Source organism: Penicillium cataractarum (genome assembly GCF_028827025.1).
Source record: "Penicillium cataractarum strain IBT 29864 chromosome Unknown utg000009l, whole genome shotgun sequence".
NCBI lineage: Eukaryota > Fungi > Ascomycota > Eurotiomycetes > Eurotiales > Aspergillaceae > Penicillium > Penicillium cataractarum.
Window position 1 is genome coordinate 2,078,309 of NW_026622745.1, and position 25,014 is coordinate 2,103,322.

Below are 25,014 nucleotides of genomic sequence, written 5' to 3' on the forward strand. Positions count from 1 at the left end.
GTACGAAAAAGAAAATAGGTGTCTTCAGAGTGCAGCGACCGAATATCATAAACTCTCAACGCACTACCAGTAATACTGCTAGATGTTTCTAGTCAAGATAGTGTATACTTACACCGTAGTAAACAGTCAAACACAAGTATATCGACGGATCAGTATACCCACGTGACCATCGCGACACATGATGACGTACGGGGCCGATCTCCCGTGCATTCCCCCCTCCAAAAGCAACCCCCCCCCAAAGCACCTCGAGGCCATTCAGCTGAAGCCCCGACCTCCCTGCATCTACCCCCCACTTCCGGCCCTTGTACACCCACTCAACCCTGTGAGACCCTCGTCCCAACTCTTATCATTCATCTGATCGGGCCTCGAATTACCCCTCGAAACTTGTACGCGGGGTAGTATTTGGCCTGTTTTAGCTCGGGACCTATCTTGCCGGATTCCGTTAGCACCTCCGACTTGGGCCGAGAGATAACGTGTTGGAAATCTCCCCGCAGACTTTCGAAATCTCACCTCTAAAGGCGTCGCCCAGCATGCAGTCGCAGCACGATACATCGGAAGCGGGACTGAAGCTGGTCAACCGCCTGCAACAGAGCAGATCGCCTTATGTGAGATGCGCAGACTACGTCTGCCCCACCCTTTCAAGGAGCCGCGTGACGCTAACGGTCGACTAGGTGCGGGCGCATATGAACAATCCCGTCGCATGGCAGCTCTGGGATGCAGAGGCCATTGAGCTTGCTCAGAAGCATAATCGGATGATATTTCTCAGCATTGGGTACTCGGCATGCCACTGTAGGTGACCGATCGGGCCTAGAATTTCGCAGGTAGATATCTGAGCAACTGTGCTAACGGTGCATAGGGTGCCATGTGATGGAGAAAGAGTCGTTCATGTCCCCCGAGGTCGCGGCAATTCTCAACGAGTCCTTCATTCCCATCAAGGTCGATCGCGAGGAGCGTCCGGATATTGACGACATTTACATGAACTACGTCCAAGCGACTACCGGCTCTGGCGGTTGGCCCTTGAACGTCTTCCTTACCCCGGAGCTCGAGCCTGTCTTTGGAGGAACATACTGGCCAGGTCCGAATTCAAGCACATCGCAAGGTCCGGGTACGACTGGTTTTGTGGAGATTTTGGAAAAATTGAGCAATGTCTGGCAGACACAGCAACAACGCTGCTTGGAGAGCGCTAAAGATATTACGAAACAGTTGAGGGAGTTTGCTGAAGAAGGCACACATTCCCAGCCTACTGGCCGTGAGGATGATGAGGATCTGGATATCGAGCTTTTGGAAGAAGCGTATCAGCATTTCGTGTCGCGATACGATTCCATCAACGGTGGTTTTGGTCGAGCGCCCAAATTCCCCACTCCTTCCAATCTCGGCTTCTTGCTGCGACTGGGCGCATACCCGAAGCAGATCCGAGATGTCGTCGGGCGAGAAGAATGCGAGAAAGCGACCGCTATGGCCGTTACGACATTGGTGAACATGGCTCGAGGCGGTATTCGGGATCATATTGGCCATGGATTTTCTCGATATAGTGTTACCACTGACTGGAATCTGCCGCATTTTGAGAAGATGTTATATGACCAAGCGCAGCTGTTGGACGTATATGTTGATGCGTTCCGGCTGACACATGATCCTGAGCTGCTGGGCGCCGTGTATGATTTGTCTGCCTACTTGACAACCACCCCGCTGCAATCACCGACTGGAGGATTCCACTCTTCGGAGGATGCCGACAGCTACCCCAGTCCTAATGACACAGAGAAGCGAGAAGGTGCTTTCTATGTGTGGACGCTCAAGGAGCTCACCCAGGTTCTAGGCCCTCGTGACGCTCCGGTGTGCGCTCGTCACTGGGGTGTGCTGCCAGACGGGAACGTCGCTGCCGAGCATGATCCTCATGACGAGTTCATGAATCAAAATGTCCTGTCTATCAAAGCCACGCCGAGCAAGCTCGCCAAGGAATTTGGATTAAGTGAGGAAGAGGTGGTCAGGATCATTAAGGGCGGCAAGCAAAAGCTCCGTGACCACCGTGAGAAAACAAGGGGTCGACCTGACCTTGACGATAAGATCATTGTCGCGTGGAATGGACTGGCGATCGGTGCCCTGGCCAAGTGTAGTGTTTTGTTTGGGGAGATTGAGAGTTCCAAAGCCGTGCAGTGTCGCGAGGCTGCCTCGCGTGCTATCAGCTTTATCAAGGAGCATTTATTTGACAAGGCCACCGGAAAATTGTGGCGCATCTGGCGAGATGGTAGCCGCGGCGATACTCCAGGCTTTGCCGATGATTATGCATATCTGACTAGCGGTCTCCTCGATATGTACGAGGCGACCTTTGACGACAGCTATCTTCAGTTTGCGGAGCGTCTTCAAAGTGAGTCACCCGTTTATCATTGATACTGTTCCCATGACTAACTTTCTTGAACAGAATACCTCAATGAGTACTTCCTGTCCAAGACGGACGTAACGTCGTCTGGATACTATAATACCTCGTCCGAGACGACTCCGGGCATGCCGGGTCCTCTGTTCCGATTGAAGACTGGTACTGAATCTGCGACACCATCCGTCAATGCCGTCATTGCTCGCAACTTGCTGCGCCTGGCTGCTCTAGTTAATGAGGATACCTACCGCACCCTGGCACAACAGACGTGCAACTCCTTTGCAGTCGAAATCATGCAGCATCCGTTCCTTTTCGTCGGATTGCTTGATGTTATCGTGGGACTGCAGATTGGCACTCGTACCGTGACCGGTGTATTCAGCACCGCTGAAGTCACTCAAGCATCTGCCAGTCGTGATGACAGCCTTCTCAGTCGAATGGACGAGCCTTTGGCTGCGCGTGACCTCATCGTGCAGAGAGTTCGGGCGGAGGCCGGTGCCGGCCTGTGCCCAACTCTTGCGGTCGCATCGCTGGTAGATATCCGACCCTCACACTTGAAGGACTTTGTTGGTAATCAGTCCTTCTGGTTGAATTCTCGAAACTCCCTTTTCAAGGAGTTAAAGGCTGGCGATCCGGCCAAAAATCATTTGTTAGTGTGCGAGGCAGGCCGATGTAGAATCGTGGATCTTTAGAGTGATCATATATTCCACTATTTCACTTTTGACTGCTTGGATTTCCTTTGTGTTTATCGTTCTGCTCTGTTTGGAGTATTTGAGGTCATTTTTTGTGATAATGTCGGAATGCTGGGGTCAATGCTATTGGGCAGGCCAGATTTAAGGCTCTTGTCAGTGTTGGTAGATGGGATAGAAATGTAACTAGCAAGGGTCTTTGCATCCTCAGCCTAATACAGTAGCTCTCTAGCTCGAGAATATGATTTCTACAACGGCTGCGTGAAATTCATGAAAGCAATAACACTTTTGAAAAAGACTCGCAGACCTCAGCCAGGAGCGATATTGCCGCAGGTACAACAGCCAAGGGCAGCTGTAAATGGTCAATTCCAGACAAAATGCAGAAGCAGCTGCATATACAGAAGCTCGTCGCCAAATTGATAATATCGAACAACACAGAGTACAGTAACGTCTTTAGAGCTACACGAGTAACTCTGTTCCACGGTCCTTCCCCCTTAACATGGAACCAGGAAAAAGTATAAGCGAGCGGCAGGGCCAAAACATAATCACATAGCAATGATCACCCCCCTCAATGTGGCTTATTTCCCCCTATTACACCTTTAAATTACCAGAGCCAAAAAATCTACCGCGTCCAATTCGTGGCGCTCTTGGGATGTTCTTGGAAACTTGGCGAGGGCCTCGGAGATTGAAAACCAAGGGTGACGTGGAGCTGTGAGCATAAAGGATAATACGAATAGGTGGAGCAACGGTAGTACTCTATTTGACTTCTCTTTGCTGCCTTGTACATTTGAGTTCTGGACGGTTGCGATGATGATCCGAAGATCCGATGTGAAGATCAGAGGGATCAAACTATGGAGTCGATCCATGATTGTTTGTCTAGACTGTTGTGTTCTGGAACGGGAAGTATACGGGCCAAGCGAAACCTCACGGACCCATTTCCATGCTGAGTGGCTCACGCAATCCTTGTCCACTCCGAAATTACCGATCGCATTTTCATTATGCCTTATGTACCGTTATGTAGTGAAATTTATTGTGCGGGCCCAAGTCATTTGAGGCCTCATTCGTAGGGTTGACAGGTCGTCGACTCGTGCAGCATGCAATGTACTGTACTACGACTAAGAGCCGAGCGGCAGTGAAACTTTAAACAGTTTCTTGATCTCCTGCAGCAGATAAACTAAAAAGACCCTGTTTCGGTAAATCCCAATAGCTTCTACCATTCAAGCCTGGTTGACAGCTTCTGTGGGGGATTGAGTATCAAAAGGTTGGAACTTGGGGCTATTCGAGGGTCTCGAGTCTGGACAATCCCGACGGGCGCAACAGAGGCTGAAACACGAAACAGAGGAAGCGGGCCACGATTTAATCAATCCCAAATTGACGGGCTGGCAAAGAATGGAGACCGAATGGACCAGACTCGAAGCCAAGTCTCTTAGCGGCGCCGCCGTTGCAGTGGGTAATTTCCCGAGGAGACGGCCCCTGCGTGGAGGCGTTGATTGGCGCGCTGCCAGTCACTCTGAAACTGGCTCGTGTCTGGGTGATTTTGCATGTTACAGATCTCGATCGAGCTTGTCTGGGAATGGAGAATGAGCGACGCCTTTGTTGATGAGGGTTATGGAATCCACTTAGTCCAGGCCATCCGATATGGGGGTCCTTTTCTCCTTCTTTCTGGCTGGAAGAGATGGCAATTCTCTTTGTTTGTTCTTCAGGAGACCATCAGATTGCAATCCCTGTACGCGCGGCCGCTAGTGCAGCCTCTAAATGGAGGACTGGCGCTAGTCTCCAGCAAAGTGGAATTGAGGATCCGCCCAGGGGAAGAGAAGCCCAGACTTCATCGGTGCTGGGCCAGAAAGCGCCCGGAGAAAAATTGAAGAATTGAATCATTTACACTAGAATTTCCATTCTGGCGTTCATGACCCAGCCTTCTTTGCGACCGGGGAAGAGCCAATAAGAAAGGCTTGACAGACGCGTTGGAATGTAGAATGTCCCACGCCAGTCAGTGGCGGGATTCGATGTGGAATGTGTCGCGGATATCGAGAGGTTGGAAGAAAGCATCTCGTCTGAGAGTGAGCAATAAAAGGGGACGGGATGGACAGCGTATGAATGGAACTCCAATCTAATGAAGACAAGACAAGTCACGATCATAAAATTATTATCGACCACAAAGCAAGCCAGTCCTGAGCTCATCTCCGCTAATTAAAATCACCTTTTCTGACTGGGCCCCACTTGACTCTCTCCTCCCCTTTCTCTTTCTACTTGATCTCCTCCTCATCCATCTCTCTTCTCTCTCTCTCCTCCTCCTCCCCCTCCACGCTTCTTACTTCTTTATCTCCCGCCTCGTGGCACTTGAATAGTGTACAGGCCTGTCATTCCTTTAACCTTAAGCGTACATACACTCTTTTTTGTCAATTCATACTGCAGTCGATCTGCAGTTGTTGACCTTTTACCCCCCACACGCTCTCTACTTCGAACTTCCTGGGGAAGTTCTCTCATCTCGATAACTCCAATCCTCAACTTTCCACATTATCTTGGATTTGATCTGTGATCGCCCATCAATTACACAATGCGCTCGACTCTGCTCCTCGCTGCCCTCGCCGCTGGCTGCGTCAATGCCTTCGAGAAGCATGTCTATGTGACCGACTGGACTACCGTTACCGTCACTAAGACCGTCACTGCCGCCGCCGTCACCGAGACTGTTCAGCCTGCTCAGCAAGCTCAGATCCAGAACACTGTGACCACCACCACCCAGGCCGCCGTCGCCGCTGCCGCTGAGACCGAGTCCTCAGAGCTGGCCCAGTCCACCGTTATCGTGCCTGTGTCTTCCACTACTCAGGCTGCTGCTGCCGCCGCAGTTGATACTGCCGCCGCGACCACCTACTCGACTGCCTGGACTTCTACCGTGGAGGCTGCCTCCACCCTGGCCAGCTCTACTTCCAGCTCAACCTCCAGCGCTTCCACTGCCGCCTCTACCGCCACTGCCACCAACACTTACCAGTCTGCCGTCCTGTACAACCACAACATCCACCGTAGCAACCACTCCGTCTCGTCCGTTGAGTGGTCTGCCGATCTCCAGGCCAGTGCCCAGACTTTGGCCGCTCGTTGTGTGTACGAGCACGATACGTAAGTACACATTTAATTGCATTGCAATTGATCCCTTGTCATGATTGCGAGTCATTCTAACCTGATTTGTATAGCTCTATTGATGGCGGCGGTTACGGTCAGAACATCGGCTACGGTGTCAGCGCTGACGATGTTGGCGTCATGATCACCAACCTGATGTACAACGATGAGATCGAATACTTCCCTACCCCCTACGGCGCTTCCGACCCTAGCATGACCAACTTCGACAAGTGGGGCCACTTCTCCCAGATCGTCTGGAAGGCCACCACTCACGTCGGCTGCGCCACCGTGACCTGCAACAGCCTGGGCAACGTCGACTCCAGCTCCGCCCTGCCCTTCACCGTCTGCAACTACTCTCCCGCCGGCAACGTCGACGGACAGTACGGCGACAACGTCCTCGCTCCCGGTACTGCAGGCACCTATACTGCCTAAGCGTGCCTCTTTGTTTCCTTCTCCGCCAGAAAGCCGCTCCCATCTTTCTTGCGGGCTATCTGTTGGGATAGTTCTGATGCATGTTACATCTCGATGTCTAGCGAAGCCTGCATTCGTTTTCTAACACTGTGTTACTTTTGTTTATCATACTATCTTCGCTTCTCTCAGCGACTTTGCATGTTCCAAACCTGATCGACATCTTCCCGCTTGACCGGGTACTTTTTCCGAGGTGGGGATTAGCATTTGGGACCTTCAACCCCCTTGGCCAGGATTATACTATCCAAGGGGATTTTTTGTCTTGTATGTACGCGGAGGGTTTACGTATGCTTGTCCCTTTTTCTTTATTGTTGGACCCTCGGAAGAAGGGAACGTGCAAAGTTGCGACCCCGTTACAATTGTGAATACTCCTTTTTTTGACTCGGTGTCCTCCTAGCGATTTTCTGCCCCCCTTCCTGTGGATAAAAAAAGAACCCCAAATGTGATGTACTGCAATCTGAATGCGAGATGAACCTTGCCTACTACCGAATATGCCCTATCTACGCGTAGTCTACCTTCCGCCAACAAGAAACCTTCATTACCTATCAACTAGAAATCCTGTTTGTGATGAGAGAGCTCCCCACAAAGTGGATCCCTCCGATCTTCCCCCTGAAACGTCATGATCAACCAATCAAATCATCCCTCCCACCAAACTTTGTGGTCGGTTTGGTGTTTGGTCGCGCTGCGAGGGATTTCCGGTTCGACCGAATTATTGGAGCTTCAGTAGCCGCCGTGACCAAACTACCCCCTCTCAAGTGTTCAACAGACGAAAATGGAAACTGAAAGTGGAATTGGAATTTTATTAGGCTCGCCCATGTAAAAGTTTCTCGAAACTTGAAAGGACATAGAATCCTGTAAGAACTGTTGGTTGCTATGCTCTGGAATGGTTGGTTGCATGCGCACATCCCAATTTTGCGGACTTGACTAGTGAGATACTAGATGACTAGTCGTTGCTTGATGTGTTGATCTACATGTCTAGACTTGTTATACCGTATCTGGGATTTGCCACTGACTATGACACTAGATAAGTGCAGAAAGTGGCTACTAGATCTGGATTTGAGGTATGGTAGTGTGTAGCACAGATCAGGGTGGCCCAGTGGGATCGGGATGAGAGGTGTCAAAACACGTGCTGTTTCATGATACGAGATGCTGGGAATTCTGCTAGATAGTGCTCAGCTCGATGGTCAAGTAGCATTGCATTGGAATTCTCCGGTCGCTGGTGGCAGGATATCTAGTACGTTTATTACTATATCACAAGGCCAGTCGCAAGGGTATGAAGGGAGTATACCCCATATCATATGATCAACATGGCCTTCTTTTGTTATCCCGACGGCCCTCTCTGTTCCTATTGTCAAGTATAATATCCATATACGTCCAGGTCGTCACATTGCCTTCTCCTTTAGGGAAAACTGGCCCGATTCAATAGTGTGGTTATCAGCAACCTAGGTCTTACTTCCCTGGGGGCCTAGTCATAAATAAGATCATCTTCAAAGAGTATCTCCTTCCCTTTTAATCAATTTGAAAGGCTTACTATCTTGCTATAGTTCTTGATGAATCGCCGGTAAAAGTTTCATCTCTCTAGGAAGGACTTGACATCTGTTATGGCTACAGATTTATCCGACGCCTCGATAACCTCGATCGTTAAAGGCTTAACATGAATTCTGTCAGTAACGATGATAAAACCATGGAGCTTTGTCTCTGTCGTATGACATTCGCACTTATGGATAGTAATCTATAAATGAGCCGCTCGGAATCGCTTCAAGGCAATATTTATAGGCTCCATGTAAGTACATTGTCGTTATGCTAGAGCCGAATTCTTCCCGGGTGCCGTATGCTTATATTACTTCTAGCATATATCTCGCGACCTGGCCCCTCCCATTGCAGTCTTTATCCAGCGTAAGAGCTCCACCGAGCGCATTTTCCGGGGTTGTTTGGCGGAGAATTGCGAGTAGCCCATTTCCAGCCTTTTCCGCCTCCGGGGTATGGGGATGCGGGGAAAACTTGGTAATCCGAATTTCTGGAGCGAAATCCGCTTCCCCGAGGTTTCCTTCTCCATACGACGATCTATACCCCGACAATATGCAGTTTTGACCCGACTCGCCTTTCCTTCCCCGTTCTTCGGCTGGTGGCTCCTTCTATCGGCGCCGAAAGGCTGATTGATGATTTAGTTTAGCTATATAATGCTTGGCGTGGTGGCCAAAATTTGTTGGTTTTAATTTCTTTTGACTTCCTTGGAATCCAAGTAAGAATACCATGACTATTGATGCGGAGACTCTCAAGGATGACCAGGCAGTACACCTGGAGGTTTCCCCTAAGGTCACCCTCCAAGAAGCTTACTTCGAGGGATTGACCACGGAGGAACAAACAGTGCTTGAGAAGAAACGTGAGTGTTTATTCCGGTAATGGCTCTTCTTGAGTTTGAATAAGGGCCATCATAAGCTTTGCTAACGAGTTCTCCCTCAGTGGTTCGCAAGATCGATCTGCACCTCGTCGCCTCGCTATGTCTCCTATTCATCTTCAACATTCTCGATCGCTCCAATATCGCCAATGCGCGTCTAGGAGGTATGCAGACCGACCTAGGTCTCAGCGACACCCAATACCAGACGGCTGTCGCCATCATGGTGAGCAAAGTCGAGCCGGCTTGCCATCCTCCGAGTTAACTTCTTTAGTTTATTGGCTACCTGTTGGGCCAAGTTCCCAGTAACATTATCCTCACACGCCTTAAGCCGTCCCGCTATATACCAGTTGCCATCTTCATCTGGGGCGGCATTTCCATGTGTGCCGCTGCTACGCATAACTTTGCTGGTATCATAGTGGTGCGGGTACTGCTGGGCTTTGCAGAGTCGCCCTTCTTTGCTGGAGCGCTGTAAGGCCAATCTTGTCCCGACTGTTGAGATCTCAAAAAGTTAACACGGCAGAAAGTCTATTGATAAGTTCCTGGTATAAGCCCCAGGAGATTGCGCCGCGAGTAGCGGTCATGTACTGCGGTAACACAATCGCCAATGGCTTTGGCGGCATGTTGGCAGCTGGGATTTTGAACGGTCTCGATGGAGCTGGTGGTCTGGCCGGATGGAGGTACGTTATTGGGACCTTATTCTCGGTTTTGGGTCTTTTCTGCGTTCATTTACCGACGATATCCCTTTTGACAGGTGGCTCTTTATAATTGAAGGAGCAGGTACTATCCTCTCTGGCTTTCTGGCAATCTGGCTCCTGCCCGATTTCCCGGGATCTGGAAAGCATGGATGGCTCTCCGATCAAGAACAGCGATTTGCAGTGTGGCGTTTAGCGCAGGGAGCCAACTCGGAGATCGACGAGAACGGCTCCATTAAGGAAGGCCTCATCGACGCATTTACGGATCCCAAAGCGTGGGTTATGATTGGCATTCAGATCTGTCAGCTCACATCGCAAACGTGGACCTATTTCTTCCCCGTGAGTACTAATCCCTTTCAAACAATAATCTCGGCTTCAGTAACATTAACATGTATTCATCGATTGCTACAGTCAATCGTCAAGACCCTCGGGTTCAACAACATCGTAACCCTCCTCATCACTGCCCCAGTCTACGTCTTCGGCTTCATCAGCTCCCTCGGTAACTCATTCATCGCCACATACACAGACAAGCGCGCCATCCTCATCGTCTGGCCCTTGATGGTCGATATCATTGGTAATGTCATGGTTATCTGTACGCACAGCACGGCGCCCCGCTACGTGGGCATGTTCCTCATGTGCGCCGGCTCGTACTCTGCCTTCAACGTAGTCCAGGCGTGGATCGCAAGTACTGTGCCGCGAACACGCACCAAGCGCGCTATTGTTTACGCCCTAGTCAACCTGTTCGGCAACTCGGCCAATATCTATGGGTCGTACTTCTTTCCCAGTTCGGATGCGCCGCAGTACCGCATGGGTGGGATAATTCTCTCTTCTTTTGCGGCGGGTGGTATCGTGCTGGCCCTCGCTTTGGGCTTCTGGCTACGCCAGTTGAATATTCTGGCTGCTCGGGAGGAAGAGCAGGATGGGCAACCTCGCTACAAGTATCTCTGGTAGATGCAATGGCGAATGAAACTAGAGTGCTTCTGGAACATATGTGGGATTTTAGACCAAAGTTTACTCGAGATATATAGCTATGTGGTAGAGGATAAATATAGATTCGTGTTGATTTTTGAAAAAGTTAAACCCTACCCCCTATGGTTGGGTATATTGTACGGTACAGTAAAGTCATTCGTAAGGTCGTCTCAACATTTCCAGTCGTATTAAATCAGTTGCGTGGGATCAAAGCACCGAAGCAGCTGAGTATCACGCATTCCGTGAATTTAGCAGTGCTATATAAGTCAGAGTCAGCAGAATAATCCGACAAAAGCACATGGCGCATTAAAATCGCTATATGAGCAAGGGACGTACACGTTGGTAAACGATCAAGCTGCGGCCAGAAGTCAAGACAAAGCTCATCGGTGAGACCATTGAAGCTGAGCAAGCCTCCTATTCCAGAATCAAGTAGCCCGGAACCGTGAATCGACGGATTGACCGGTTCGATAAGGGAGGTCCAAAGCCCTGTCCAGTCCACAGGGAGTTGCTCATGGGGGACGCCTTCTGTACGAACGACTTCCATCGGCAAAGTGGCCACGGCTTCCTCATTCGAATCGACTTGCGAGTCCGCCACATCATCGACGTGCGTCTCATTCTCTTCTCCCATTGCCTCCAGCCTTAGAGCTTTCAGGACGACGGTGTATCTCCATGCAAGAGCGTTCATTTCGGTTGCATGACCAAGATGATATTGCGTCTCTTCTGCCAGATTATAAAGCATCATACGATCGATAGGTGGTAATTCCTGGCTCTCATCGTGCGCAAATAACCATTCATATGGAATTCGACCCTTTTTTGAGTGGATAAGATAGATGTAGACGATTGAGAGGGCGGTAAAAGCAATGTACTGCGTATACCAGAACGCCGGGAACAGTAGATTATCCTTGACGAGTTCTAACACCAGTTCAAGGGTATCGCGAACCGTGTAGATACAAGTTCGCAGAAACTGCTTCAAGGGCCCATCTATGTTCATGCGTTGCGAATAGTCTCGAAGAAGAAGCGGTCGAGTAACAAACATAATAGCATGGAGTCGAGCCAGGCGGATGACGGTCAGTTGTCTTCGAAAAATTGAGATCAGGCTGCTCGGACAAACCCAATCTCCTAAGAGAGGCGGTAATTTGGATTGCCATTCGGTGATCTGCTCCATCAATATCGCAATGGTCTCGACTTCTTGCTCCTTATCGAGAGATTTGATCGAGTACAAGTCCCTAGAGGCTCGTGCTAGAATTCGAGAAATCTTCGCATGGCAAACGGATGCATCCATCAAGCAATTTCTCAGGGGAGCAGAGCGTGATCTAGGCTTATAATCCAGGGCTTCGTCGTTGATCAAGGTTGGGTACTCTTGATCAATGTCCTCTTCTCGAAGTAATCGCGGCCGACCAAGTATGAGGCTGAGGTACTCATCGAGAGTAAAAGAGCACCACAGTACACGCTTCGAACACTCTGCGGCAACCGCACTCGATGCAATCGAGGCAAATGCTCGTGGTCGTGTTTGCTTTCGATGAAGACCTAGTGCCATCACGAGTTGTACCGTGGTGCCAAAGTTGTACCAGGCTTGGTTTACTCGAGAGGTACTTAAAAGATATAGAACCGTCAGGAACCGGGCCTGCGCAGACTCCAAAGACGGTGCACCGGTTTCCTGGGCAAGGATCTGTTCAGCGATCTGATAATAAGTCTCGCTGTCTTGCCAATTTGACCAGTCTTGGGTGTTTTGAGCCGGCGATCCATCGCGAGTAGAGAACAAGGAACTTGTAGCACATAGCAGTAAGAGAATTGCCTTGGCAGCAGATGACACCGCTGAAGTTGTGGTTTCGCCCTCTAATGGCTCATTGGGCCCAAAAAGGGCTTCTGCCCAAGTGTCGACAGTCCCTTGGTGTAGCACTCTGTAGGTAGGTGATGCAAATTCAAAATATCGCCGTATCAAGTAATCGGCCGTTGATCGGTCAGGCCAGCGCATTTGAGATACCAGTGTTCTCGGGGCATGCCGATCGCCATGCGAGAAAATCGAAGCGGATACATCCTCCGAAGGCAACGATAATGGAGGTGGAGCCCCGTGCAAGTTTCTGACAGCTCTGTCCAAGAACGAATGGGCGGATGCTGGCCCTCTGTATTGGCCGCCAACTTCGGTTGAATTGCCATCTTCCGGAGTCGGATGTGTCGCAGCTAGACTCGACGACGTGGTGACAGATCGGCGTCCTGGATTCTCCGTGGGTGAAGGTGTAGCCACAGCCCCGTCTACTACTCTCGCGGCAGGCGTCTTGTTCGCTCTATTTCCGCCTCCCGTTTCCATCGGTCGTGACGAGGGTTGCGGGAAAGCAGCAGACCCCCGGTTATAGGGAACATCATACGTGCATGATAGCTCCAGCCGTACACAAGATTCGCACGGTATGTCCCCAGTGCATGCCTTTTTGCGTGCCTTGCAGGCATCGCATGCCCTTGTCACTTTTCGCCTTATCCGCTCCGCCCGGGTCCGGGTTCGGCGACGCTGATGTGCCTCCGCCGTATGGGATGTAATGACCATCTTCTCTCCGTATGTGTCAAATCTGTGATGATTTATATCGAGAATAGCCTTCTTTTGTTCAAAGTTCCAGCTCCGCGCATGTAAATCGGCTGGCTGAAGAAGGGAGAAAGTATGGGCAAGAAAATCCGCCGCGGGCTGGTACTTTTCCGACGCAGAGAGTGTGGAACACGGGAACTACTCCAGCGCCACCAAATCTGGGGTCTCCACATCCCCAGTTGCTTCAAGTTAAAATTATGGGCTTCCAATTAAGGCGATGCTGCTGTAGCAAACTTGTAACAACACTTGTAATCGTCCACTATGAGTCCTTTTGACGACTGTCTTCTTTTCATAATAAACGGAACGCAACAGCCTATGCATGCGAATGCATATACCGCTCTCTTCACCTTTCTGGGGGCATACGATAGATGACTATGTGCCTTTTTTTTCCTTGAATTCTCCGAACTAAGTCTCGTAAGACATAATTCTCACCAGTAAAACCGAAGGTGGTAGAGGACTTGACCCATTTCAGGGTTCCGATACATAATCCGAGTCAATGCAAATCCGCACTATCTTCTCGAACCCCTCTTCACTTAAAATTCGTGGATGCTACGAGAATTTATGCGCCATATTGTCTGTCCTGAGACAGAGTTAGTATCTGTTAATACACAGCTTGTATCCAGTTCCCTTTATCAAGAGAGTGAACTTGCTTAAGCACTCTAGAAATGTCGAAACCACGCAGCGATCACCAAGAATCCCCGGAATCCCTGGAATATGGGAGTCTAGCAGATCGGAATAATGAACCAGAATACACCAAGCCCAATGCCCCAAACAATATCATTGACTCGAGGCTGGAGAACAGAGTTATTCGAAAGATCGACTTGAGGATCATCCCGTTTCTTTGCATCACGTACTTGGTGACTTATATTGACAAAGCCATGCTTGGTTATGCGGCCGTCTTTGGCTTGAAGGAATCTTTGCATTTAAAAGGAAATGAGTACAGTTGGCTGGGTAAGCTATTACTGTATGGAATGAGAAAGACTCGAGTTGACCAGACGAAATCTGAATAGGAAGCATTTTTTATTTCGGCTACCTCGCTGTACATCTTACTCTTGCATTATACCGGCAAAAGGCCTTCCAATTAACAGAATCATCCTAGTTCGAGTATCCTACCACCTTTGCCATGCAGAAGTTACCCGTGTCGAAATGGCTGTCTGCGAATCTTTTTCTTTGGGGTGGAATCACCATGGCCTTAGCTGGCTGTGGTGGGTTCAAGTCATTCCTCGCACTGCGCTTCTTGATCGGCGCCCTAGAATCGTGTTCGACACCTGCCTACCTTTTGATCACCGCAACTTGGTATACTGTTGAAGAGCAGCCAGTCAGAATTGGATGGTGGTCAACCTTCCTTGGCGTTGCCAATTCATTCGGTGGCCTGTTGGCCTATGCCGTGGGTCACATCGAAGGGTCATTGGAATCATGGCGATACCAATTCATCTTTATTGGCGCCATCTCGTGCGCTTGGGCTATCTTCATGGCATTCACGTTGGCTGAGCGTCCCTCAACAGCGTAAGTATTCTATGTTGGGCGACGAATCGATGAACTAACTGGCCGCACCAGGTCATGGCTGAAGGAAGACGAGAAGCAAGTCGCTATTAGGCGCCTAGGACCAAGACACCACGGTTCCAATTTCCATGACATCAAGAAGTACCAAATTAAGGAAGCTGTGTTAGATCCCAAGACCTGGCTTTTCTTCCTTTGTGGTGTGGCAACCCAGGTGGTCAACGGTGCCGCCAGCAACTTCGGCAGCCTGATCATCCAGGGATTTGGCTATTCCAATCTAGTGACAACTCTGTTCCAGATACCATACGGAATGGTAATTCTGGTATCCAATGTTTCTGCAATGTATTTGCAACGGTGGCTACCAGGCCAGAAGCGATGCTTCGTTGCCGTGCTTTATGTGTGTCCGGCTCTAGCCGGTGCAGTTGGGATCCACGCCATTCCACGCGATCACAAAGTTGCACTTCTAGTGTGTTACTGGGTAGGCACGCTTTGATGCTTTGATTCTGAATTATCTGGGGCTGACATGTTCCCAATCTTAGTTAACGAGTACCTATACGGCCTCCTTCGCGATGATCATGTCCCTCATCACAGCCAATACTGGTGGCTCCACAAAACGGTCTATTGTCAACGGCGTGTTCTTCATCTCCTATTGCGTGGGTAATATAATCGGCCCTTTCTCGTTCAAGAGCAACGAGGCCCCCAAATACACATCAGGAATCGTGGCTATGCTGGTAGCGTACTGTGTTGAGATCTTCTTGCTTCTAGCATTTGCGGCCTATGCTGCCATGTTGAACAACACCAAAGACAAGGTTCTCATGGAAGAGGGACTCAGCTTGGAGAATGCCGTTTATCAACCCATGGAAGAGATTCCAGTGGACCAGACTGACAAGGAAGACATCTACTTCCGTTACTCATACTAGTCGCCTGTGTGGAATGTCTGTTGTACACATGAAGACGGCAAGACGAATAAAGAGGGGCCTTTCCGGAGTCAAACTTCCAGCATCGGGCGATTTAACTCCAATCACTGGCCGGATAACCTGGCGTATTGTGTGGTTGTCCACTCATCTATCCACTAGGTGAGGAATCTCTTTTGGACTTGGTTTAAACTGTAAAGAAAGTCTTAATATACCTCATTGTATACTCCACCAGCACACTATAATACTCGAGTCTCTTTGTAAAATCCTTTATTTTGTTCGTTTGCATGTACTTATAAAAACTACAGAATTGCGACTCCATTTGGTGGGCTTGCGACTCCTCCGGGTACCTAAAATATTCGTCAACTTGGAACCTGGAGCTTGGTATGAATCGTCATAGCTTGCTTACCCGAAGTGGCACACTGCTGAAAAAGAATGACCACCGTACCTGTCGTCGACATTCCTCACTGAGCCTCTCGAGGTCAAACAGTTCACCGATTGGCATTCCCCAGCCAGCCAGCAGCCATTCATGCAGCCAAAATTGAGTATTCTGACATGGCCAAGCCTCCATACTAGGCATGTCGCCAGCAACCGCCGCAAAGCCTGTTTCCCACAGCCAACGCAGGGTTTGTTCTGAGGATTCAATCCCGATGGCCGGGGGAGATGTGATATCTGCAAGGGTCTTGGCCTGTGCCTCTGATAGTTGAGAATAGGCGCGCACCCAGCCCGATCGGATGAACAGAATATCGCCTTGTTTGAGCTCTGTGCCCTGGCTGGCTGCAATGTCCTGTAGAGTCTTTGCCGAGATGACATGCGTTGAGAAGGGGTCGAACTGGACATTATTGGTTTCTGCCCATGCGGCATAGTCGAGGAGGACTCCTCGTCCTACAATTCCACCCTTCTCCACCCATGCTGCGGGAAATGATGCATTAGCCATAATGAGGCCCATTCATCCGGGCAGTTATCGTATGGTTCTTGACTTACCGTGTATTCCATTGACTTCGGTGGTCAACAAGTCATTTAGCGTCTGGCCATTAAAATATTTCCTGCTCTCTTGGTAGGCATAGTGTCTGAAACCATCCCACTGGGAGGCACTCTGGGTGTTGAAATGTAACGTGTCATCGTTGACTTCACGGGGCGCTTTGTTTTTGATAGTTTGCTTAAATGGTACTCGTCCGAAGCATGGCATTGACATGAAGTTGAGTGGTAAATCAGTGGGAATACGGATTCCCGTCTTGATTTCCTGTGACGCAGCGCTCACAATCTCGGGCGTGAGTCGATTTAGCATGCCACACTGGTCACTGTCTCCGAAAAGTCCCCAGGCATTACCTGGAGGGCCATCCTTCCGTAGGGGAAGACTGTCGAACAATGGAATTGTAGCCATAATAATTAATGGTGCGGGTAGACGAGAAGGACTTAGGAGGTTAGTGGAAACACGAAGTTATGTATGAACTTACTATGGTAGAAACTATCACCAGCCCAGAATCCTAATGGACCCAAATGGAATGAATTCGGCGGAGGATACTGCGATAACGTTCGCGCTTGTTAAAGGTCGGATTGCTCATTTCCGTGTCTGTTTCCGCTCCACGTCCTTTTCCGAGAAAGACTACCATGGGGACGTAGAGTGGGGGGCGCCATATAGTCACAAAAAGCTATCGAGGTTATTTTTGAGAACTTGCTCTTCCTCCATCGAGATTCGAATTGAAATTGCGGTCCTTTTCCCTATCTTCATCCTCGTTATTCTCATCAATTCACAGTACATTCATCCACCATGGCCATTCAAACGCATTTCACGCTCAACACTGGCGCCAAGATCCCAGCCGTGGGCTTCGGCACCTGGCAGGCTAAGCCTCTAGAGGTTGAGAAGGCTGTTGAAGTCTCTCTTAAGGAGGGCTACCGTCATATCGACTGCGCTGCCATTTACCGCAACGAGACGGAGGTTGGAGCCGGTATCAAGAAGTCGGGTGTGCCACGCGAAGAGATCTTCATTACCGGCAAGCTCTGGAACACCAAGCATGCCCCCGAGGATATTCTGCCTGCTCTGAACAAAACTCTGGCTGATCTTGGGACCGATTATCTTGACCTGTATCTCATGCATTGGCCCGTGTAAGTGTCACCCTCCTACGCCATACCTTGCAATGCTGTTTGGCCGCTATGGCTAACATATACACGCAGTGCGTTCAAGGGCGGCGACAAATGGTTCCCTCTCAACGAAGACGGTGTTTTCGAATTGGCCGATAATGACTACGTCGCCACGTACAAGGAGATGGAGAAGTTGTTGCCGACCGGCAAGGTCAAGGCCATCGGTGTGTCGAACTTCAATATCCGGCGCCTGGAGGAACTCCTGGGCCAGGTCTCGGTCGTCCCTGCCGCCAACCAGATTGAAGCCCACCCCTACCTGCAGCAGCCGGAGCTTCTCAAGTTCTGCCAAAGCAAAGGAATCGTTGTCGAGGCCTACTCTCCTCTGGGCAACAACCAAACCGGTGAACCGCGTACCGTGGATGACCCGCTGGTGGCCGAGGTCGCACAGCAGGTCAGCATGGACCCTGGCCCTCTTCTGGCTAGCTGGGGTGTGCAGCGCGGCACTGTCGTCCTATCGAAGAGCGTTACTCCTTCTCGTATTGCGGCCAACCTCCAGATCAAGACTCTGCCTGATGATGCATACGCCAAGTTGACTGGTCTGGAGCGGCACAAGCGCTTCAACTTCCCGGCTAATTGGGGCTACGATATCTTCGAGGAGGTTGGTGAGGAGGCTGTTCGCAAGGCAGCTGTGGCAGCTGGCCCTGCCAACAAGATTAAGTTCACTGTTTAAGGAATATTTTACGAGTCCTATTCCATACTCCTGTATAGAAAGCCAAAAACTTCAAAGAAATAGAAAGTCATCATTATTATTTCAAGCACCTGTTATTTAGCCTTAGTATCCCTGACTTCAAGTCGACATGTGAGTTCTTTAGCCGGTTTCCACATGTAATTTCCATCGTACGACTACCTTTGCATTATTCAAGGGGGAGTAAGTTTGGGATGTGCATAGATATGGACATGATCTCTCTGATCATCTCTGCCCCAAATGATTCAAGGGAGTTGAAATTTATTCCTCGCTCAAGACACCGTTTATCATCCATATGCTAGGCTGATATCCGTCAAGGACTGTATTTTTATTAAAGTTGCCTATTGCTTGGGGATAATCCGATCGGAGCGAATCCACACTACATTGATGGTGAAATCTTCCACAGAGATCGTGGCCTTCCGGGACATATAGAACCTCAAGCTCTCGTGGCGCGTACGAAATCTGAACATGAAATACTTATGACCAACCATTTGTCACCCAGATTGCCCCGATTTCCGAATTACAGCAACGTGATGGCGCCGTTTTCCTGCGGTCTATGTCGGTCAGGTGACGCGGCGGAAAAGTATCATTCTTACCTCCTTTTCCGCTCAACACCAAAGTGCACCGCCCCACCATTGCCATCGATTCCGTACATGCGGAGAAGGCCTGTGGAGCAAAACGCCTCCGAAACCCGGGACGATGTACACCTCTCTGTCAGAAAATGATTGGAAGGGGCAGGAAGACATGAGAACAAGTCCCGGACATTCAACGTGCCGACCGATGGAGCAAGCGGAAATCCCAACTGCTTCAGTGCGAGGATTCGCTCGGCGGACCTCAAAAGGCACAGCTTCTCCAAATCTACAGTTTTGCCATCTATACAAACCAGTCTGCCATTTCAACCCAAGATGGCAGCACCAGCTCTCTCAACACTGGCTGCGTCCTCATTGCCAGCCATCTGCTCGTCCGCCACTCCTTCCGTAGCGACGGCAGCGGCGCCAAAACACGAGATCTACACTATCAATGACCTTCTGCGATTGAGAGCCTTGGGAGAGACCGCACACGATCCTATTGTGGCATATCCATCGTCGGGCACAGATTATGTATACTATACACCTCATCAGGTACAGTTCTTCGCTCCTATTGTGCTTGCCTATTAGAGTCATTAATGAAGCCTTAAGCTGGATGTGCTTGTTGAAGCGGCCGCGGTACAATACTCTAAAGCGATCCCCCAGAGACTCACATCAAGTGATCCCGTTCAAGTTGTGGGACTACTAGGTGTATCTGATTTTGAATACTTGATCACGCTATTGGCCGTCTCCCGACTTGGACACACCGTCCTGCTGTTGTCGACTCGCATCGCAGAAGATGCCTATGTCAGTCTTGTGGAGGCCACCAAGGCCTCATTCCTTATAACCCACCCCAGCTTCCAAACGATGGGAGAAAACGTCACCAAGCGAACGGGGGCCATCCAAGTCCCCGTCGTAGCGCCAGCGTACGCAGCCTCACCCGAGACGACATCTGCCCGTCTCCCTGCAGCGTACTTGCACGGCCCCACTGAGAACGAACATATTACCTGGGTCATTCACTCTAGTGGCTCGACCGGTCATCCAAAACCCATCTACCAGACCCATTCGGGTGCCCTGAAAAACTATGCCAACAACTTCGGGCTCCGGGGCTTCATTACTCTTCCCCTCTTCCACGCCCATGGCATCAGCTGTTTATTCCGTGCCATTCACTCACAGAAGCTCATTTACATGTACAATGCCAGCTTGCCGCTCACGGCCCCCTGTCTACTCAGTACTCTCAATGACCATGAGGAAATTGAGGTCCTATACGCTGTCCCGTACGCCCTGAAGGTTCTCTCGGAATCCGAGGAGGGCTTAAAGCGGATGGCCCGTCTGGAGCTGGTCATGTTCGGTGGATCGTCTTGCCCCAAGTCAATTGGGGATACTCTCGTGCAGAACGGCGTCCGTCTGGTATCCCACTACGGAACCACAGAGACTGGCCAACTCATGACCTCGTTCCGTGACCGCTCGGATCTGGATTGGGACTACGTTCGTCCCGGTCCTTCTTTGCTGCCGTACCTCCGCTGGGAGGATCAGCCAGGTATGCCTGGCATCTACGAGCTGTGTGTTCTAGAGGGCTGGCCGTCCAAGGTTGCGAGCAATCGCCCTGATAACTCATATGCTACCAAGGACCTGTTCGAAAAACACCCGACCACCCCTAACGCTTGGCGATACTATGCTCGTCTGGACGACACCCTGGTCTTGGAAAATGGGGAGAAGGCCAACCCGCTGGTCATCGAGGGTGTTGCGCGCAAGAACCCCAATGTCAGCGAAGCCGTCGCCTTTGGAAGCACCAAGCCCCGTCTGGGTCTGTTTATTATTCCCTCTGATAAGTGCCCTTTCCAAACCGATGAAGAACTGGTGGAAAATGTGTTTGTGGACATCGAAACCTGCAATGCCGAATCGCCGGCTTATGCGTACATCTCCCGTGATATGATCCGCGTTCTTCCAGAGAACACTGTCTACCGAAGGACGGACAAAGGAACTGTGATTCGTTCTGCATTCTACAAAGACTTCGCTGAGAAAATCAACGAGATCTACGAGGCTCCCGATCACCAAGGCGATCAGGTCCTCGAGGGTCCCGAGCTGATTCAGTTCCTTCGCGAGTCTCTCCTCGAGATCGCCCCGTCGGTGGAGCCTTCCTCACTGGACGAGACTACGGATATTTTCAGCCTGGGAATCGATAGTCTGCAGTCGATACGCTTGCGCAGCGCAATCACTCGTACCCTGGACCTCGGAGGCCAGAAGCTGTCGCAGAATTTCGTCTTTGAGAACCCGTCCCTCCAAGCGATGGCAGATCAGATCACTGTTCTACGTTCCGGTGAAGCTCTGAAGGAGCAGGCTCCTGTTGAACAACGGATGCAGACCTTGATTGATAAGTACAGCACTGGTTTCAAGACCCACCTCCCCGTTGATCGTGCGGATGATGGTGATTATATTGTGCTTACTGGGGCGACCGGCTCCCTCGGTGCCCACATGGTTTCTCAGCTGGTCCAGTCAGACCGTGTGAAGAAAGTGTACTGTTTGGTACGAGCGAAATCCTCAACTGCCGCCTATCGACGCGTAACTGAAAGTTTGCGCGCTCGAGCAGTCTCCTATTCTATGTCTCCTGCCGCAGGGCGCAAGATCGTTGCCTTGCCTTGCGACCTGTCTAAGTCAGCCGACCTGGGCCTTGGTGAGGGTGTCTATGCAAATATCAAAAGGTCAGTCACTGCGGTGATCCACTGTGCTTGGTCGGTCAATTTCAACTGGGCTCTGGAGAGCTTCGAGGACAGCTGTATTGCTGCCACACGCAACCTGCTGGATCTGTGCTTGAGCGCTGAGAGGCCGCGCCCTGCTTCCTTCTCTTTCTGCTCGTCCGTCAGCACAGTCGCCCGCACTCCTGGAAACTGGGTTCCAGAAGCCCTTCCGGCGTCTTTGTCGTATGCTCAAGGGATGGGATATGCCCAGTCCAAGCTGGTGACCGAGAACATTGTCAACCGCGCTGCCCATGCAACCGGCATGACAGCTCGTGTCTTGCGAGCCGGACAGATCGTTGGGGACACCGTCCACGGTATCTGGAACGCCACTGAGGCCATCCCAATGATCTTCCAAACAGCGAAGACCATTCATGCCCTGCCTCAGCTCGACGACGTCCTCAGCTGGACCCCCGTTGATGTGATGGCGAATAGCATCATCGAACTCAGCCTAGCACAAAATGCCGCAGAGGTGATGAACGTCACCAACCCGACCCTGAACCACTGGACTCAAGACCTGCTCCTCCAACTGAAGGACGCTGGCTTGGACTTTGAACAGCTCCCCAAGCAAGCCTGGCTGCAGCGCCTCCGGGACTCTAACCAAGACCCCGAGGTCAACCCACCCATCAAGCTGCTCGAATTCTTCGCCTCTAAGTACGACAACAATAACCCGGCCCGCACCCTCCTCTACGACACGAAGAAGGCCCAGGCTTCGTCGCCCGCTCTCGCCAGTGCCCGGGGCCTCAGCACCGAGTTTATCACCCGCTTCGTCAATTACTTCACAACCCAGTGCTGGGGCCAGGGCCAGCCCGCCACTCAGATCATCCCTCGCAACGTCTTCTTCCTGATCAGCCCCTGCGACGGCGGTAAGAGCAACCTGGCACAGGTCGTCAAGCAACGCCTGGACGTACCCGTCGTCGAAGCCGACTATCTGCACTCCCCGCTCGCGCGGCAGAGATTGGCCAACAATCTGCCCTTGCAGGACTCTGACTGCTTGGATTGGCTCTCGCATGTCCGGGGCGCTGTGATGGGCCGTCTACTGGAGTCAGAGACCCCCGCTGTCGTGGTGACTTGTTCCGCCCTGCGCACTGCCTACCACGATGAGCTGCGTCGCTTATCACGGCTATTCAATTTCCCTGTCACTGTCACGTTCTTGCTCTTGTCGCTGCAAGATCGCGAGCAATTGAAGGATCGTATGGTGGCTCAAGAGAACCACTACATAAAGTCGGCGATTATAGATTCGCAGGAGAATCCCGCTGATGAGCCGGATGTGCTCGTGCTGGATGCAAATCGGGGGAGAGAGGAGGTGCTTGAAGATGTAGTGCAGACGGTGGATGGTATCTTACGGGCGTGATGAGATAGCCAGATCGGCTAGGCGTTTTTCTTTTTTCCTCTCTCTTGGAATGGGACTCTGGTTAGAATTCACGTTAGCAGAATGATCTATACATGACTTTAAATTGCAGTCTTCTATTCAAATATTTCGTTAAATCCGATGTGTATGCATAGAATAGCATGTCATCGTTGCTTTCTGCTTAGTTTTACTATGTATGCACCAAAGATTTCAGAGATGATTTTGTTCCCTGATATTTGTGGAGTATTATTGGCAATTTCCACTTGGGGGGATGGTTGAATTTTGAGAATGAATGGACTTGCTCGATTATTGTAAATCCAGAGTGGAGATCCCTCATCCACTAACTAAACCTCGAAGTCCTTTCGTTGTATAGACTCGATGCCAGTTTCATCTCTTTGATCTTTCAACGGGCTTGAAGACTGAAATAGACAGGGCGTGGTCCGAAGTCGTGTTAGAACAATGAACAAAGAAGTCACTAAATAAGCGTCCCAGCCACCATCTTTCAAACAGTAATTAATAGATTTCAAAAAGGCAAAGTGGACTATTTAGATTCAAAATTCTCCTCGCCGTCACTATCCTCAACAACAACCTTTTTCTAAGCTCTATCGAGTATTTCCCCAAGTCATGGATCATCAAAGCACCTCTGCAAAGCCAGACAAAACGATGGTAAGCAAACCCCAGATGAGCAAGCCGAAGAAACAAAAGACTTCTACACGCGACGAGAAAAACTTGTCAGAACCTTAGAAAGATACAGTGTAGACATCCACGAACGGCCCCTCCTCCGCTCCCGGATCCGTCGCTCCCTAGAATGCGAGACCAGATATCTAGATCTACTACATTCCACAACTACCTTCACCCACGACACAAAACTAGAACGTTGCACGACACGGAGAATCTGACGAATCCTCCTTGCGTTGAGAAAAGCGAAACGCATGTTAGAAAATGGTTTATTTTGGGAAGCTTCTGCGATGTTGGCACTTATTAGCAAGCATGTTGGACGACTTCGATTGGTGGGAGTTGTAGATCTTTCTGCGGATAAGATGGATAAGCAGGCGAGGGAGCTTCATGAGAGATATTCGTGGAAGGGGGATGACGATTCGGTGTTTTTTTATAGTTTACATTCTATGTCTGTGTTGATGGGGTTTATTAATTCGGGTTGTGGGTGTTGTTATTGTCGTTGGTGATTTTGATGTGTGGTTTTATTGTTCTGTGTGATTACTTTCTCAGCATGAGGCTATAGCTTTACGAGATGTCTCCTTCAAACTGATGCAAATAATTAGTACTAGTAAGTTGTTCTGCGTCTTGCCTTATGAAATAGAGGAGCTGCACTGATTTAGAATGCACGACTTTTATCCTGAGGAGCGGCCCTTTCATCGACCCTCCCATTAGCGGCAGATTTTCGAGTTTGACATTCTAGATTACCAAGGTTGACTCGAAACATTTTAGGTTTGTTTCAAGAAGCTTATTCTCTTTGTTTCTTTGTATTATCTACCAACATGATCTTTCATTGATTCCTTTGATAACTGCGCATGATGAGTCGCCATATGCGCTGGATTGGCCAAGTCAAGAGAAACTGCCCTTTCGCTTCCTTGGTCGAGTCTCAGAAGCCTTATATGGGCTTAATTTGAAACTAGTCTATCTGCATGAGGCTTTCATTTCTGGAGTCGAGGCATTCATCCTAGCTTTCGCTGTCTATTTTTGGTGGATCTGAACAAAGAACCACTGACTGACAAAGACTTGGTGAACTAATCCTGCCCTAGAAATCTCTGGACGGCTGTCTGAAGATATAGATAAATAATCAACATAAATAGTAGCAACTACCTCGGAATTTCACTTTCTGAGGTCATCTTC

General features: G+C 50.1%; 8 protein-coding genes across 8 annotated transcripts; 6 read left to right on the forward strand and 2 right to left on the reverse strand.

The window, feature by feature from the left end:
- Positions 1-530: 530 nt before the first annotated feature.
- Positions 531-3,057, forward strand: N7496_011346 (thioredoxin domain-containing protein; the record flags this gene model as incomplete). Its single annotated transcript, XM_056704259.1, has 4 exons — positions 531-605; positions 672-789; positions 857-2,362; positions 2,417-3,057. The coding sequence occupies 4 exons, from the start codon at positions 531-533 to the stop codon at positions 3,055-3,057; spliced, it is 2,340 nt and encodes a 779-aa protein (XP_056550219.1).
- Positions 3,058-5,611: 2,554 nt separating this feature from the next.
- On the forward strand, positions 5,612-6,600 carry N7496_011347 (CAP domain-containing protein; the record flags this gene model as incomplete). The annotated part of the gene is made up of 2 exons (XM_056704260.1): positions 5,612-6,168; positions 6,243-6,600. 2 exons carry the CDS (start codon positions 5,612-5,614, stop codon positions 6,598-6,600), a joined length of 915 nt encoding a protein of 304 aa, XP_056550220.1.
- Positions 6,601-8,889: 2,289 nt separating this feature from the next.
- On the forward strand, positions 8,890-10,677 carry N7496_011348 (MFS general substrate transporter; the record flags this gene model as incomplete). Its single annotated transcript, XM_056704261.1, has 6 exons — positions 8,890-9,019; positions 9,100-9,257; positions 9,306-9,502; positions 9,559-9,711; positions 9,786-10,065; positions 10,138-10,677. 6 exons carry the CDS (start codon positions 8,890-8,892, stop codon positions 10,675-10,677), a joined length of 1,458 nt encoding a protein of 485 aa, XP_056550221.1.
- A 249-nt stretch (positions 10,678-10,926) lies between these two features.
- N7496_011349 (uncharacterized protein) lies at positions 10,927-13,234 on the reverse strand (the record flags this gene model as incomplete). Its single annotated transcript, XM_056704262.1, has 2 exons — positions 10,927-10,952; positions 11,032-13,234. 2 exons carry the CDS (start codon positions 13,232-13,234, stop codon positions 10,927-10,929), a joined length of 2,229 nt encoding a protein of 742 aa, XP_056550222.1.
- Positions 13,235-14,393: 1,159 nt separating this feature from the next.
- N7496_011350 (MFS general substrate transporter) lies at positions 14,394-15,690 on the forward strand (the record flags this gene model as incomplete). Its single annotated transcript, XM_056704263.1, has 3 exons — positions 14,394-14,776; positions 14,828-15,236; positions 15,310-15,690. 3 exons carry the CDS (start codon positions 14,394-14,396, stop codon positions 15,688-15,690), a joined length of 1,173 nt encoding a protein of 390 aa, XP_056550223.1.
- Positions 15,691-15,986: 296 nt separating this feature from the next.
- N7496_011351 (uncharacterized protein) lies at positions 15,987-17,068 on the reverse strand (the record flags this gene model as incomplete). Its single annotated transcript, XM_056704264.1, has 3 exons — positions 15,987-16,034; positions 16,094-16,596; positions 16,669-17,068. 3 exons carry the CDS (start codon positions 17,066-17,068, stop codon positions 15,987-15,989), a joined length of 951 nt encoding a protein of 316 aa, XP_056550224.1.
- Positions 17,069-17,455: 387 nt separating this feature from the next.
- Positions 17,456-18,496, forward strand: N7496_011352 (uncharacterized protein; the record flags this gene model as incomplete). The annotated part of the gene is made up of 2 exons (XM_056704265.1): positions 17,456-17,790; positions 17,860-18,496. 2 exons carry the CDS (start codon positions 17,456-17,458, stop codon positions 18,494-18,496), a joined length of 972 nt encoding a protein of 323 aa, XP_056550225.1.
- A 920-nt stretch (positions 18,497-19,416) lies between these two features.
- Positions 19,417-23,166, forward strand: N7496_011353 (uncharacterized protein; the record flags this gene model as incomplete). Its single annotated transcript, XM_056704266.1, has 2 exons — positions 19,417-19,632; positions 19,690-23,166. 2 exons carry the CDS (start codon positions 19,417-19,419, stop codon positions 23,164-23,166), a joined length of 3,693 nt encoding a protein of 1,230 aa, XP_056550226.1.
- Positions 23,167-25,014: the final 1,848 nt, after the last annotated feature.